At 42.3% G+C, this 14,781-nt stretch overlaps 1 protein-coding gene across 5 annotated transcripts in view; it reads left to right on the top strand.

Moving 5' to 3' along the window:
• Positions 1 to 14,781, top strand: part of znf821 (zinc finger protein 821) — a 19,224-nt gene extending 4,443 nt beyond the window's left edge. For 4 of the 5 annotated variants that reach the window (XM_004543100.4, XM_004543099.4, XM_004543097.4 and 1 more), the window contains exons 2-6: positions 6,924 to 7,055; positions 7,197 to 7,315; positions 8,810 to 8,908; positions 9,296 to 9,462; positions 11,045 to 14,781. In XM_004543100.4, the coding sequence (XP_004543157.1) occupies positions 6,924 to 7,055; positions 7,197 to 7,315; positions 8,810 to 8,908; positions 9,296 to 9,462; positions 11,045 to 12,011 (1,484 nt within the window). In that variant the 3' untranslated portion in view covers positions 12,012 to 14,781. The remainder of the gene's footprint in view (positions 1 to 6,923; positions 7,056 to 7,196; positions 7,316 to 8,809; positions 8,909 to 9,295; positions 9,463 to 11,044) is intronic. The other variant, XM_004543098.4, reaches the window with a different exon arrangement.

The following is a 14,781-nucleotide window of genomic DNA, read 5'->3' as shown; positions in this document are numbered from 1 at the left end:
AATAGTGGAGCTTATTACTTGTTGGTGCTGATTACAGGCTTAAAATATTTTTTATAAATATCTCTCCTTTAAGGCCGACAAGCTTATATTGACTAGAAATGTTGTGTGAAAGAATCTTTCAGTTAATTTAGGTATCAAGGCTTATGGCTAACCATGTTTCTGGTTTCAGTTTTGAGATGTTATTTTTGTCAGTTATCTGCTCTTTTAAAAAAAAAAAAAGTATGAGGCATTTAAAAAAACAAAACAAAAAACCCCCCACCTATGACTAAACCATGAACAGAAGGGACAGAGGTTTCAGCTTGTACAAACAGTAGCTATGCGTGCACTTGATTCAGTTTTCTCTGACAGCTCAGATTTAGGACAAGGTTGCAGGAGAGCATTACTGAGCACACAAGCAGAAAGACTTCCCTTGTGTTGTATGCAAGAGTGTTTCTGTTATTTCCCCTTTCTTCCCTTATTGAATGATACGTCTAATATTTTTCTACTACACAAACACTTTTCATGCTTACTTTCTAATTCTGTTCAACATCTTAGTTTTCCATCCCAGATTTTAATTAAGATTTTATTTTAATGGTAAGCAGTCATCTGAATAAACAAACATCTGGTTTCTGTTGTTTATATGTGATGGTTTGCTGCTCATCTGTTAAATAATTTTTTAGCTAAATAGTAATTTCTTCCATTTAAAGAAGGGACCTTGGGCTTACTGGTCGCTTACAGTGTAATGCATACTGACTGGATTACTGACATTTGTTGACCAAATTCTATTTTAAAATAGTGTCATATTTTTATAAAGCACAGATAAATTTATTGAAGCAGATCTCAGGAGCTCTTGGGAGACCCTCTAATGTAGATATTTTGTTGGTGACTCATCTTCTACCAGGATGCTCTTGTCAGTGCTTACCCTGCTGACCTCTTATCTTAAGCTAGTTTTTGTCCACTGAAGGGGATTGCCCAGTGTAATCTACTGAAGTATGCTGCGACCCTCCTTTCTAAAGAGTTTGTTTAAACTTCTGGAGAAATGCATCTCACACTTGCTGCAGACCTCAGTCATCCCTGTGAGCTAATGAGCTCATTTGTTGCTCTGAAACACCTTTGAGAGTGAGCGAAAGGCCTCAGGAGGCCCCAAGACTGTTGTATAATATGTTGTTTGTTTTTTTTAATTCTTGTGAGTGCAGAAGGACACCTTTTGCACACCAACTTTCATTCTTCCTCACCATGATTTGTTTTACCTGTCTTTTCTTGTGAGGTATGAATTGCATTCAAAGAGCTGTCCCCTTTGAGTGGGTCAGACCAGACAGACTGACAGACCAGACAGGCAGGGAGACAGTCTGACAGGCAGGCGGGCTGACACACATGCACATGCTCACACACACACACAAATGCACACACTCAGTAGTACGCACACACACACACACACACACACACAAACACACACACAGGGAATTCCAGACAATGATACAACAGCGGTGTCTGTCTAGCTGTTAAGTTTGATGTACAACAATACTCAAGATTTTTATGCATTACATAAAAGTATTTTGTTTGGAGGTGGTGGTGCATACCCTCGTGGTGTCAAGTGGATGCCTGTCAGGGAAGTACAGTATATTTGTGTAACAGTATATGTGAGGCTTTGGTTTCATAATTTTTCTGTACCTAAATGTAGAAGTTCTGAAAACCTTTATTAGTATTAATTATAACAAATAAGGTGTTATTTCAGAATATTTCACATTATATATGTATTGTTGATCCAACTATGAAATTGAGTTCTCAGGTGGGGGGGCTGTTATGAATCCAACTTTGAGTCTCGTGTGGCTACAAGGTGTTTGTCAGTCTTGTAGTTGAAGCAAAATCCTAATCTAAACATGTAGGTTATTCGTGGTGAGAACTGATCCGATGTCTGGCCCACCGTCCTTGTTCTCCAGAAAGTCTGTGGACGTAAGAGGGGGGGCCCCAGTACTTCTGCAGATTCAGACAGTGTTGTGTGTCTGCATGTGTGCGTTTTTGGAGGGGATGGCTGCTGAAAAGGAGAAGGAGGGGCCTTTGAATTCAACAGGACCCCCATTGCTCTGTGTTTGAGTAGAGTTTTGGCATTCTGTCTTTTGTCTGTTTTGTTTTGCGCGCTACCCCTCCGTCACCCTACCACCCCCGGCCTGCCCCCCCCCCCAACCAGCCCTCTCCCTCTTGTGTGTGTCTCTTGGCTGATGAGTTTGTCTCTTTGTCTGGATTCAGTCAGACACTGCGTCACCTCCTGCCTACAGACACACAGACTCAGAGATAACATCGCAGTGCTAGAGACTGAGGGAGCGAGGAGGGTGGGTAGTGGTGATGGTGGCGGCGGGGGGGAGCAAGGAGAGACAGATGTACAGACAGAACCGTAGCGGTGGGGGGATGGGTATCTCTCACACATCAATCATTGGCTATGTGCCGAGAAGCCAGCCTGTTGTAGTAGTTCACAGTTCAATACTCGGACCCACTCTAACGAATGCTTGGATTTCTGTGGGAAAAGTGCCCAAACTGTGTTCACATACCAACTTCTCACAAGTAGCCAAATGACTAGCTTTAAGATTATACTTCTGTCTTGCTCACACACACAATAAAAGAGAAAGTGTGTGTCTGTGCACCGTGCACAGTACCTCAGGATTGTGATGAATGCTGTAATTACTTCTGCCAGTCTCAGGTAACTGAAGTCAGGATCTCTCTCTCCCATCTTCTGATCTGTGTAAATGGAGAGGGAGCACACAAGGGAAGAAAATTGGATTTTAAGCTATCATTAATTTTCGCTATCTCAAGTGGTGATGTTCCTATGTGTGAATGCCAGAGGAGTTTTCACCAAGACTGCATCCAAAGGAGCAGTGCTGGCAGTTGAATGAGCGTTTGCGGAGTCCAGTGTAATAAGAAGAAAAGTGAAGGGATTGCATCGCATCCTGCAGCCAAAAAGAGCCGCTGTGTACAATAAAGTGTGGCATCGCGGCAAGTGAAATGAGCTACATATGGGCTGTCATGGTGCAAAGCTTTATCCTCCCCCTCGGAGCTGATGGTAAAGATATAGAAGTAGACAGAGCTCCATATATAAGCTGGGAGGACAGAGGGCGAGCCAGGCTGTTCAGTGTGTGGGTGGTACTGAAGGAGAGAGAGAGAAACGGAGCAGCTAGGCAGTTAGCTGGAGGATAACAGTGCAGGCTGCTACCCCCGTGGGACTGCAGCATGGCTGTCGGAACACCTAGCATGTATCTGTGATTGTATATGTGTGTAAAAATAGTGGGGGTTGGGATGCAAATGAAGTAAATGTGCATGCATATATGCAACTGGGCTTGTCTCGCTGCTTTTGTATGAATCCTGCTGCTTGTTGTATAGGTCATATAAAACCAGATGAATCTGCTAAGAAGTTCTTCTCAAGCTGATCGCGCCCCCAGAGTGCTAAGAAAAAGGTAGAATGGTTTCAATAATTTACTCTCTGGAACAGCTTTCTATCAGTTTTGCTCTGATTATAGGTTTTGTTTTCATTAGCGTGTTATATTTCTGCAATAATCTCAAGATTTTTTAATTGTAATTGGATGGCGTGATCCACATTAAGTGTGATCAAACCATGGAACTTCAGCAATAGGTGAAACCACTTCTATTAAAAGATTTAAAGATTTATACCTTCTTGTGATACACTACAGTAGCGGATGCTGTAATGAAGTTGCTATGGAGATAAAGCTTTCATATGCCGGGTACAATGTATGGGTAGAGACAGTTGCTCAGAATCGTTTTCTTTTTGTGCCCAAGGCAGGACAAAATTTCAAGGTATACCTATAAAAGAAGCCTCATTTGGAATATCATCAGTTCTTCTGATTGTGCAGTCAGATGAAGATATTTTTGAGCAAAAAGCCTTCAGTTCTTTTTGTGCTTCACTATAGGCTGCACTAAACTCATCAGATGTCATACACAATCCAACAGGCAGTCTTGTTGTCCCTGGTTCTGATCCAGCATCTGCTGAAGTGGAGATTTCTCTCTGAAGTTATGTCAGGATTCCAGGTGCCTCTTTAGCTTCCTTGGCAACATGTTGGCATTTTTAACTCCTTCCAACAACAGCTGCAGTCAGGCTGAAGGCCAGTGACTGTCAGTCATGGCTTTTTAATATTTAACTGCACAAAAAGTATACCTGCAGTACTATTAAGGCACACTATTATGGCCCAAGATTTTGACGCATAGAACCAGATGGTAGTAGTTGTCCTCTGTATAAGATTATTGTTCTATCAATGTCCAGGATATGTTAGGGACACATCCTCATTTGTATTTCTCAGCATCTTTAGGTGTTGTGACTTTTTGCTTACAATACAGGGAGTGCAGAATTATTAGGCAAGTTGTATTTTTGAGGAATAATTTTATTATTGAACAACAACCATGTTCTCAATGAACCCAAAAAACTCATTAATATCAAAGCTGAATGTTTTTGGAAGTAGTTTTTAGTTTGTTTTTAGTTTTAGCTATTTTAGGGGGATATCTGTGTGTGCAGGTGACTATTACTGTGCATAATTATTAGGCAACTTAACAAAAAACAAATATATACCCATTTCAATCATTTATTTTTACCAGTGAAACCAATATAACATCTCCACATTCACAAATATACATTTCTGACATTCAAAAACAGAACAAAAACAAATTAGCGACCAATATAGCCACCTTTCTTTGCAAGGACACTCAAAAGCCTGCCATCCATGGATTCTGTCAGTGTTTTGATCTGTTCACCATCAACATTGCGTGCAGCAGCAACCACAGCCTCCCAGACACTGTTCAGAGAGGTGTACTGTTTTCCCTCCTTGTAAATCTCACATTTGATGATGGACCACAGGTTCTCAATGGGGTTCAGATCAGGTGAACAAGGTGGCCATGTCATTAGTTTTTCTTCATTTATACCCTTTCTTGCCAGCCAAGCTGTGGAGTACTTGGACGCGTGTGATGGAGCATTGTCCTGCATGAAAATCATGTTTTTCTTGAAGGATGCAGACTTCTTCCTGTACCACTGCTTGAAGAAGGTGTCTTCCAGAAACTGGCAGTGGGACTGGGAGTTGAGCTTGACTCCATCCTCAACCCGAAAAGGCCCCACAAGCTCATCTTTGATGATACCAGCCCAAACCAGTACTCCACCTCCACCTTGCTGGCATCTGAGTCGGACTGGAGCTCTCTGCCCTTTACCAATCCAGCCACGGGCCCATCCATCTGGCCCATCAAGACTCACTCTCATTTCATCAGTCCATAAAACCTTAGAAAAACCAGTCTTAAGATATTTCTTGGCCCAGTCTTGACGTTTCAGCTTGTGTGTCTTGTTCAGTGGTGGTCGTCTTTCAGCCTTTCTTACCTTGGCCATGTCTCCGAGTATTGCACACCTTGTGCTTTTGGGCACTCCAGTGATGTTGCAGCTCTGAAATATGGCCAAACTGGTGGCAAGTGGCATCTTGGCAGCTGCACGCTTGACTTTTCTCAGTTCATGGGCAGTTATTTTGCGCCTTGGTTTTTCCACACGCTTCTTGCGACCCTGTTGACTATTTTGAATGAAACGCTTGATTGTTCGATGATCACGCTTCAGAAGCTTTGCAATTTTGAGACTGCTGCGTCCCTCTGCAAGATATCTCACCATTTTTGACTTTTCTGAGCCTGTCAAGTCCTTCTTTTGACCCATTTTGCCAAAGGAAAGGACGTTGCCTAATAATTATGCACACCTGATATAGGGTGTTGATGTCATTAGACCACACCCCTTCTCATTACAGAGATGCACATCACCTAATATGCTTAATTGGCAGTAGGCTTTCGAGCCTATACAGCTTGGAGTAAGACAACATGCATGAAGAGGATGATGTGGACAAAATACTCATTTGCCTAATAATTCTGCACTCCCTGTACACCCTGTACCGGGGCAGGTCCACCACAGGCGAATCAGATCTGGGTGTTTGTCCCTAACATCTTGGCGCACAGCTGGGGTCTTTCCTCCTCATCCACAGCCATTGACTGCAGCGCTAAGCAATCCCTGGAATCACCTTGAAGGTGGTGGCATAGGGTTTGGCTGTGCATCTCCAAGTGTTTAATAAGTTTAACTGTGGAATGCTAAACTGTTGCTATCCAGCCTCAATGCTCTGCATCTGATTTCAGCTGAGTGTGTCACAGCTTTTTCCCATGGTACTTTTAGTTCTATAAAGTAGACAATACAGAGAGTGGTGGACCAAAGTACCAGATCTGGTCTTTGGGCAGAAGCAACTATTTCTGATGGGATTATAAGCTGTTGACCTGTATCAAAGAACATTTTCTAGTAACAACCTCCTTCAAAAGTCTTCCTGGTCAGTGATGGAGGGTATTTTTGTCATTGTTCTTAAAGTGGCAGTGGTGCTGCTCTTTTGGCATTGATAGACAGAGACTTCAGCACCTGGTTGTGTCTCTAAGTATACCTGCCTTGACAAAGGCTCACTTTAATTAAAGTCATGATGTGCCTGAGTGCGTTTCCAGTTGATTGTCCCTTTATTCAATATTTCCCACTTCATCCACTTTTGCTGTTGGGCTTCTAAGATTAGCAAATCTTGCAGCCGCCTCCTGCCACTGGAGTTCTAAAACTACCAGCTTTCGCCATTTTCCTTTGTTCCACAAGGGTCTATCTGGAAACAGGCCCACTCCTACTCTCCTTTGCTGAATGTAGCTCCCAATCTTAGAAGGATGGAGTGCTGATTTAGCCTGTAGTACAGTTTCTGTTGGTGTCCATTTCCAACATGTTGTTAATACTGGCATGACGGGTCTTATGGTTGTGTCTCAAGACTATGAGAAGGTCAACTCCAGTCTTGTCTTGAAGCCTAGTTTGAAAGAGCTTGTTGGCTTTTTCTACATGTACCACAAGTGAGAAAGTCAACTTTTCAAGAATCTTACCGACGGTCCTTCTACTGTCTTTCTATCTTCAGGGCCATTCCACACTTCAACCATCACAGGACTCCAGCACACTATTAACATGGATGGCAGAGACGAATTCACAGAGGACAGTGAATGCTGCAGCAACAACTCCCAGGAAGTCCAAGGGCAGGATAGCTTCTCAGGTACAGGATGGAGGGAAGGGTCAGGGAAGGACTGTTGGACTCTGTAGGAATGTCCTTGGAATGAGGGGTGTTAGTGAGAATAAGCCCTGCCCTGTGTTTTGTTGTCTGTCCATATTGATAGGGCTGTGTTTGCCTCCATAGAAGACAGCGATAGTGACCCAGAAAACCACGGCGAAGACTCGTCCTCCAACACCTCTGCTGACGACCACATGACCACCAAGAGAACGCAGTGTCTCCTACAAGGAGCAGGAGTCAAAGAGGTGAGAGGGCTGCTAATTTAGACACCTTCACTCCAGTGTTTGTTATGATGGTGCTTTGAATGGCAATAATGTTTATTTCATTCTAACAAATACAAAAAAGGAACACGCACAAAGGTTGTGGTAAGGTTCTCATAACTGGAAAAATAATTTTATCTATTTCTCACTGTGTACGTCTTTGAAAACAACTTCTTGGCACATCATCAATTAGTTTGAACACAACTTATGCATTACACTAGAAGAGACCATACTGGTAACGTTGTGGTGTGGAATAAACACACAAACAAAACACGACAGAGATTAAAAAAAAAAATGAAGACAAGTATCTGCCCTGCATCTGTTTGATTATGAAATATGTGGTTTATAAACGAGTTGGTAGGCGTGAGAAGAATTTATCAACTCTCATCCATCAGTCGTGCATGAAAAACAAGTCAATGTGAACCGTAATTTGCATCTAGATGCCCACCCTGTCATCTGCTCCAGTTTTATGATGTTTAATTAGGTTCATGCATCTGTGAATTTAAAGCTAATGTGCTGTGCTAGAGAATATTGCAGATATTTCTCCTGAGATAACCGGAAAGGAAGTAGTGATATTTCACCAAAATCTTTCTATTTGTATGCAAAATAACAATTAACATAATAAACTTTTGACATTTTTGTTTTATTACTTTGAAAAGATAAAAGTGAAAATGATAAATAATCAGTTAAAAGACATCACTAATATAGTAAAAGTGTGGGGGGAGTAGTGGGCTACCTACTTAGTACATCTACAGGAGCCATGGAAACCCATGCCATGAAACCACATGCAGTTACTGAATCAGCAGAGCGTTGGTGAATTTTATGCACTGCTCTGTAACTTTACATGATCCACTTTGCAATAATACAGCTTACAGCTGATCATGACTGTTTGTGAGGGAAGAAATTTCATGAACGGACTTGTCCTCGCAACGCTGGCGTCATTTTACAGCAACACACATGAATTCAGAGAGCAAACCATTTTTTCACAAATGTTTGTAAAGGCAGACCATATGGCTGTTTGATTTTTTTAGACCTGTGCAATGGTTCGAGAACACCTGGATTCAAAGATGAAGAGGTCTGGCCCAATATTTTTATTCAAAAGTGCCCTTTGAGTTATTAAACACCCCCAGGTCCAACCAATATGTTTTCTGCCTGCACCTTCTGTTTGAAAATGTTCTGTGAGTCACATCTGTCTCAGCACACAGTGTGATGTCACTGTCAGTGAGTCACCGGGACTTGTGGGAATTTTGCTCAGTCATACACTCAACACATCTTCATCCACTTGTGAAAATGCTTCAGACCAAAACAAGGCCTCTTTTACGTTTTAACTGCCATCATACAAATTGGAAATCTTAATTTAATAAATAACTCAGAATTCAGATTTGTGATTTACAACTGTAAGATGTAGGTGTAAAATCATTTGAATGTAGTGTTAATGTGCTTCTGAAACGAGTTTAAATGGTTCTTGACTTTCCTCAGGAGAGCGAGGAAGGGGGAGAGCACAGCAACAACTTTGTTTGTCCTCTCTGCCCGCTGGATTTCAGCAGCCCAGATAAGCTCATCTCCCATGTCTACCAGGTGAGAATAACATCGTCTCACCTGCCCCGATCTAGTACAGAACCAAAAAAAGAAATGCAATTTTCAAAGCCGTGTGGCAGCAGCCTATCTGCTCTGCAATCTGTCTACTTTGTCATATAGCTGCATAGTTTTGTTTTTTAAACTCTGTATGCTGTTTGCATTTATACTACCATGCATAACAACCACAGCATCAATTATAACTGTTGCAGACATGAATTTAAATATTATAATTTTACTTTTCAAGTTCATAATATTTTAAATGTATATTTCCTTTGTTATTTTTTTCTTTTGCAAACATATTGCAAACTGATAATCGCCTGCAATACAAAGTTATTATATCTTTTAAGTTTGCTGCTTTTCTCATCTCTGTTTGCTGTCTTGTAACAGCACACGACTATGATGAGCAACACCAAGAGCTATGTGTGCCCAGTGTGTGGGCGAGCCCTGAGTTCGCCCGGCTCACTTGGACGCCATCTTCTCATCCACTCTGAGGACCGCCTCTCCAACTGCGCTGTCTGTGGTGCACGCTTCACAGACACCAACAACTTTAACAGGTTGAGCTCATCTCTGCTGTAGCTCTCATCTCAGGTCTTAAATGCAGATTGAATATAGATGTTGTGATAAAATTATACTAACCGGGTCCTGAAGTTTCTGTGTTTATTTAGTGCTTATTATTTAATTATGTCATTTATCTTAAAAATTTTTAAAACAATCTCTCATATGTGGTCCCTTTATGACAAGGTGAAAAGACACCACTGATTCAGAAGGATGAGCTATTTAAAATGAGGCCTTTTAATTTTTCTAGTATCTAAAAATTGATTCTGGCAGGAGTGTAATGTAGAAACATAAAAAACTGCATGCTACTTTTTTTCTTTTTTTTTTTAAAGACAAACCTTTTCTTTTGTCGAACCTTTGAAAATATAAATTGAGTAAAAAGAAGTCACATTTTCTCTTTAATACATTATAATAGAATGAGAAAGAGCAATGGTTTTCCAAGTGTGGGATTAGACAGAATGCAGAGCATGAGGGATGAATAAAATTAGTACTGCAATGACAGATTTAATGGAAATAAACTTGCGTGTTGCTTAGCAACTACCATTACATTTCTAATTTAAACAGCACTGACAAGGTCAGGACGCATTGTAGAAGGAGAAGCAGTGTGAAGTGATGAAAAGGAGAGAAGAGAAAAGTCATGAAGCATTACAGTTGGCAGAAGCATTTGCTGCTAAGTTTGGAAAAATAAAACATAAATACTTGTTATTCTAAAGAGAGACAAAAAAAGGTGTATCTTAGATGTACGTGGAAAAGCTGTTTCATGTTGTTCCAGCCAGCTACAATAAAGTAACATAACCAGCATCTGGCAACCAGTGTTTTCTGAACAGTCACCTCCTCTGAGGCTGTTAACAGCCTGTTAAACTTCTCTCCAGAGAGCTAGCCAGAGTTCATTTGACGCATGGCCCTTATTCCTCTCTGAAGCAAAAAAGTTTGGGAAACAACTAACATGGAATCAGTCATCTCTTCCCATTGCAGCAAAGTGGTTTCAAGTCATGTAACTCATCGCAGCTTGACAGAAGCTAAATTTTACTGTTGCCTAAAATATGTGACCATACAAGCCAGGCTAACAAAAATTCAAGGCAAAAACAATGCCTGTCAGTCTGATGTATGAAGCCTTTGTTGGCTGGTGGAAAAAAATCCCTGCGGGGTGAAATCTCGGATTTCAGACTGCTCTGAACACTTAGTTTCAGATAGTTTAGTGTTTTTTTTTCCTCCTGCTCTTGTCTCTGTGTAACGTAAGCGAGAGAGTATATCACAGATATCGTGATCTCAGGCACGCTGTGGCTGTGTGCACAGAAACCCCACCAGCTGTTCAAAACTCAGATGAAAGTTAGTTTATAGTGACGGTGAGAGAGCTAAAAGCATTTTACTTAGACGCAGTATAAAATGAATACGTTTATTTTTAACAGGAAACAAATCTCGTCTAGGAGACCTCAAGTGAAAGGCTCTATGATCCCCACATTAAAGATTTAGACAGGAGCAAGCTTTCTATCAGGGATCTAATGCTTCCCTGGAAGAGTCCAGACCACTTAAAAAAAAAAAAAAAAAGGATGTTTACCTGATTCATGTTTCCTGTCGTAGGGAGAAGCTTAAAGAAGTCCTCGACACAACTAGGATGGATTTTACTGGGGGAAGGGACACCAGTTCCATGTCCCAGTCCCTCTCGAGCAGCCCCATGAGCAGCCCGGGCCCCTGCACTGACTCTTGCCATGGACTGGGCCCTAGTCCCAGTTCGTGTCAGGGTCCTTGCCCGTGTCAAGCAACTAACCCCAATCCCAACCTATGTCAAGCCCAACGTTCCTGCCAAGGGCAGGGTCATATCTCAAGCCAGTGTCAAGGCCCCAGACCATGTCATGGCCCTGGGCCAGGATCAGGACCGTGCACAGACCAGGGACCCGCATTTCCCTCACTGCCCGATAGTCTCCTCTCTGAAGGGCCATCCCTCGCCTCAATCCCTGATGCACTCAACTCCTCCTCTTCAGGCCTTCCTCCTATCCCTGATATCCTGAGCCCTATGCCAGTGTATCCTGCCGGAGTGCTGCTGGTGTGCAACAGCTGCGTGGCTTATCAGCAGCTAGTGGCGGCCCAGTCACCGATGCGAAAATGGGCTCTGCGTCGGAAGAACGAGCCCTTGGAGGCCCGACTGCAGCGTCTGGAGCGTGAGCGCACGGCAAAGAAGAACAAGCGGGCGTGTGAGACAGAAGAAGAGAGGGAGCTGAGGCGGCTGCGGGACCGCGAGGCCAAGCGCATGCAGAGGATGCAGGAAACGGAGGAGCAGCGGGCACGCAGGCTGCAGAGGGACAGGGAGGCCATGCGATTAAAGAGGGCCAACGAGACACCAGAGAAGAGGCAGGCCAGGCTGATCCGCGAGAGGGAGGCAAAGAGGATCAAGCGACGGCTGGACAAGATTGACCCTGCTCTGAGGACACAGATAGAGCACGATCCTGCAGCCATGGCTGCCCTCACAGCAGACATGAGTCTCTTCCAGTTTCCCTGCCCTATGCCTGTCCCCTCCATTGATAATGGTCTATTCATGAAGCTGCCCTAGTGGGTCCAGGCCAATCGGGTGAGGGCAGAATCCAGTTGGCTTCTCGCAGCATCATTAACCTCTGCACTGCGCCATCAGGCTGCCTGTTCACAGAGAACCATTCCTAGCTGGTTTCCTCTCAGCTCGATCTGCGTCGAACAGCTTCGCACACAAGCTGCTTTGTTAAATACAACAAAAACTTCTTCAACGTCTTTTTTTAAACAGCCTAGAAAACCTTGGGAACAGGGATGAGAATGTTTCTTATTGTATGGATGATGACATAAGAGCATGTTGTAAAGAGATTTTATCTGTTGCGTCAGTGGACTAGAAGATTTAACACAGTTCATACTCATAGGAGCAGTTACACTTCCTTTGAGGGGACAAAAAAAAATCATTTGCACATGGACCTTCAGTGACAGGAGAGGGGACTTTGTAGCCACAGTCCCCTCTCCTTTCTGGTCCACTCCGCCAGCCCAGTGACTCTGATTTCCAGGTAGCTACACCTCTCTTCAAGCTGCTACCATGGGTCCCTGGGAAGTTCGTGTTCAGTCAAACTACTACCTCAGCTGGCGCCGTGGACGCGCCCTCTGTCCTGTGGCTTACTGCGTTCCAACTCCAAGCTTCCAAAGCTCTATATGTACTGTACACTACTACCGAGGATGCAGGTCATTTTTGTTTGTTTTCTTTACATTGTTATGTTTGTATTGATCATTCAGGCACTTTAATAGGACACACACATTCACAAGTGATTTTAAAAACAAGAGGCGTTATAGATTCTGACATAAAGTTTGAATGAATGTCCTATTGAACGTGTTCAGTGTTGAGCTACATTCCTCTTATTTCTGAGTTTTGCATCTCAATGCAGTCCACCTTTGTACATTCTCTTTGCCAAGATACGACTCTCGCGTCTTTACGCTCCGAACATTTTTGCCAATGTCATTTATATTTTGACTTTCTTTTACAGAGGTTTTCTCTGGCTCTTAAAAAACAACAAAAAAGTAAAGTCATAAAGTCTGTGCTGCTGTTATTGTACTGTAAAATACATTAGTTACCTCTTATATGTTTGGGCTCATTGCATTGAGGAATATTCTATTCCTGTAAGTGGTTGCAAAGAAACAGTACACAACATGTTACCCGTTGACCTCAGAATTTGTCGCATTACTTGAATTCTGCCCTAAAAGATGCATTTGTTTTCCTCATGAGCGGGTTCCGACATGGTGGGTTTTTACCGTCATACGGGAAATCGTACACAGATAATGCAACCTCTGCTTTGTGCAATTTGTGTAGCATCCACATGTATTGTAAGGCTGCAGTACCTTCAAGATGTGTAAACAGTACCACTTAAATTATGTTTTATATCTGCAAGTCACTTTTATGGAGTCACATGACAAGTGGAAATTGTTCTAAACACTTTTTTTGTTTGTTTCCTTCATCTGTTACTGAGCACTGGGGCTAACTTCACGGCACATACAGCCCATACCAGGAGATTCATTAACCTCATTCCAGCACATATTTATGCAATATGATGTGAATATATATATATATATATCTGTTTTTTTTTTTCTTGTAAAAGTGTTTTGAGGTGTTTTGTTGATTTACAAAATGTTAAAATTAGAGGCCATGGTTGGATAACCCTTGTTTAATTTCCTGCCTGTTACCTCCACTTCTTGTCTTTGCTTATCCAGATGGAAACATTTAACAGTGTCAAATGAGCAGTTTCAGAAGTACTCTTTAAAGAAGAACGAGCAGCGGTTCTGTTTGAGTCACTCCTAGACAAGCCGCAACCCACCTGGCTGTTAGTTCCAGCAGGTTTAATGAAGAAAAAACAAAAGACCAAAAAATTAAAGGGAGTTTTGGTTTTATCCTCAGAGGCTTTTTTCTAGGAGTGCATCAAACCTCTATGCAACAGATGTTATTTATTAAAGGAAATTAATTCACTTTTCACTGAAACTATGCAGAATGCGACCTCAATTTTAAACAGACTTCAAAGCAAACAGTTCAGCTACTCAGGCAGTTTAACTCAGAGGGCTCAGGGCCTGGATACGGCACCCCAGCCCATAAGAATCATTTGTAGACCTGTCATGCAAACAGAACAGTTTTAGGCAGTTTTGGGACTTTTAGTAGAGACATTTTTGTCTTTTTTTGAGAGATGTTTCCTCTTCCTAGTTCAGCACAAAAAGCAACAGGGTTTCACTGCCATCCTTCTCATTATACACTCTACCAAGGGCAGATCAGTGTTCTCAACAAAGGCTTCAGGTGTCGTCTCTCTCTCTCAGAATATGAATACTGGGTATTCTCAGAGGTTGCTCTTTGAAATTGCTGTGACCCTGTTTGTCCTACAACTTCACTTACTAGTTGAAAGGAAGTTCTGTGGACTCTGACGTGGCACTGTTCTTTGGCAGCAGCGCTCTCTCAGTGTGGATTAGGTAAAAACACTGCATGTCCTGAAACTGCACTCGTCCTAGAATGGTTCAACATGAGCTTGTGTTCTGTTTGTTTATGCCTGCCTGTTTTTTACAGTTTAATCGAAAAATGTTTCAAGATGTTGGCCTTTCTATATTCTATCAGGATTTTCTCTCAATGTCCATGTTTACAAAAGAAGTCTTTCTGATCAAGGCCAAATGAATGAGCTAAACTGCTAATGACAACATGCTAGTTGTGATATCAATGCATTCTGACTGGATGGCACTTTGGGGGACGCCATCCTCTGTTACTGGAATAACAGATGTACAGACCGTGACGAAACCTGGATAAGAATGTGGAAATAAACATTGAATTTATTATAATGTTG

Source organism: Maylandia zebra, linkage group LG1, assembly GCF_041146795.1.
Source record: "Maylandia zebra isolate NMK-2024a linkage group LG1, Mzebra_GT3a, whole genome shotgun sequence".
Lineage (NCBI taxonomy): Eukaryota > Metazoa > Chordata > Actinopteri > Cichliformes > Cichlidae > Maylandia > Maylandia zebra.
This window is presented reverse-complemented; position numbering and strand designations above follow the sequence as displayed.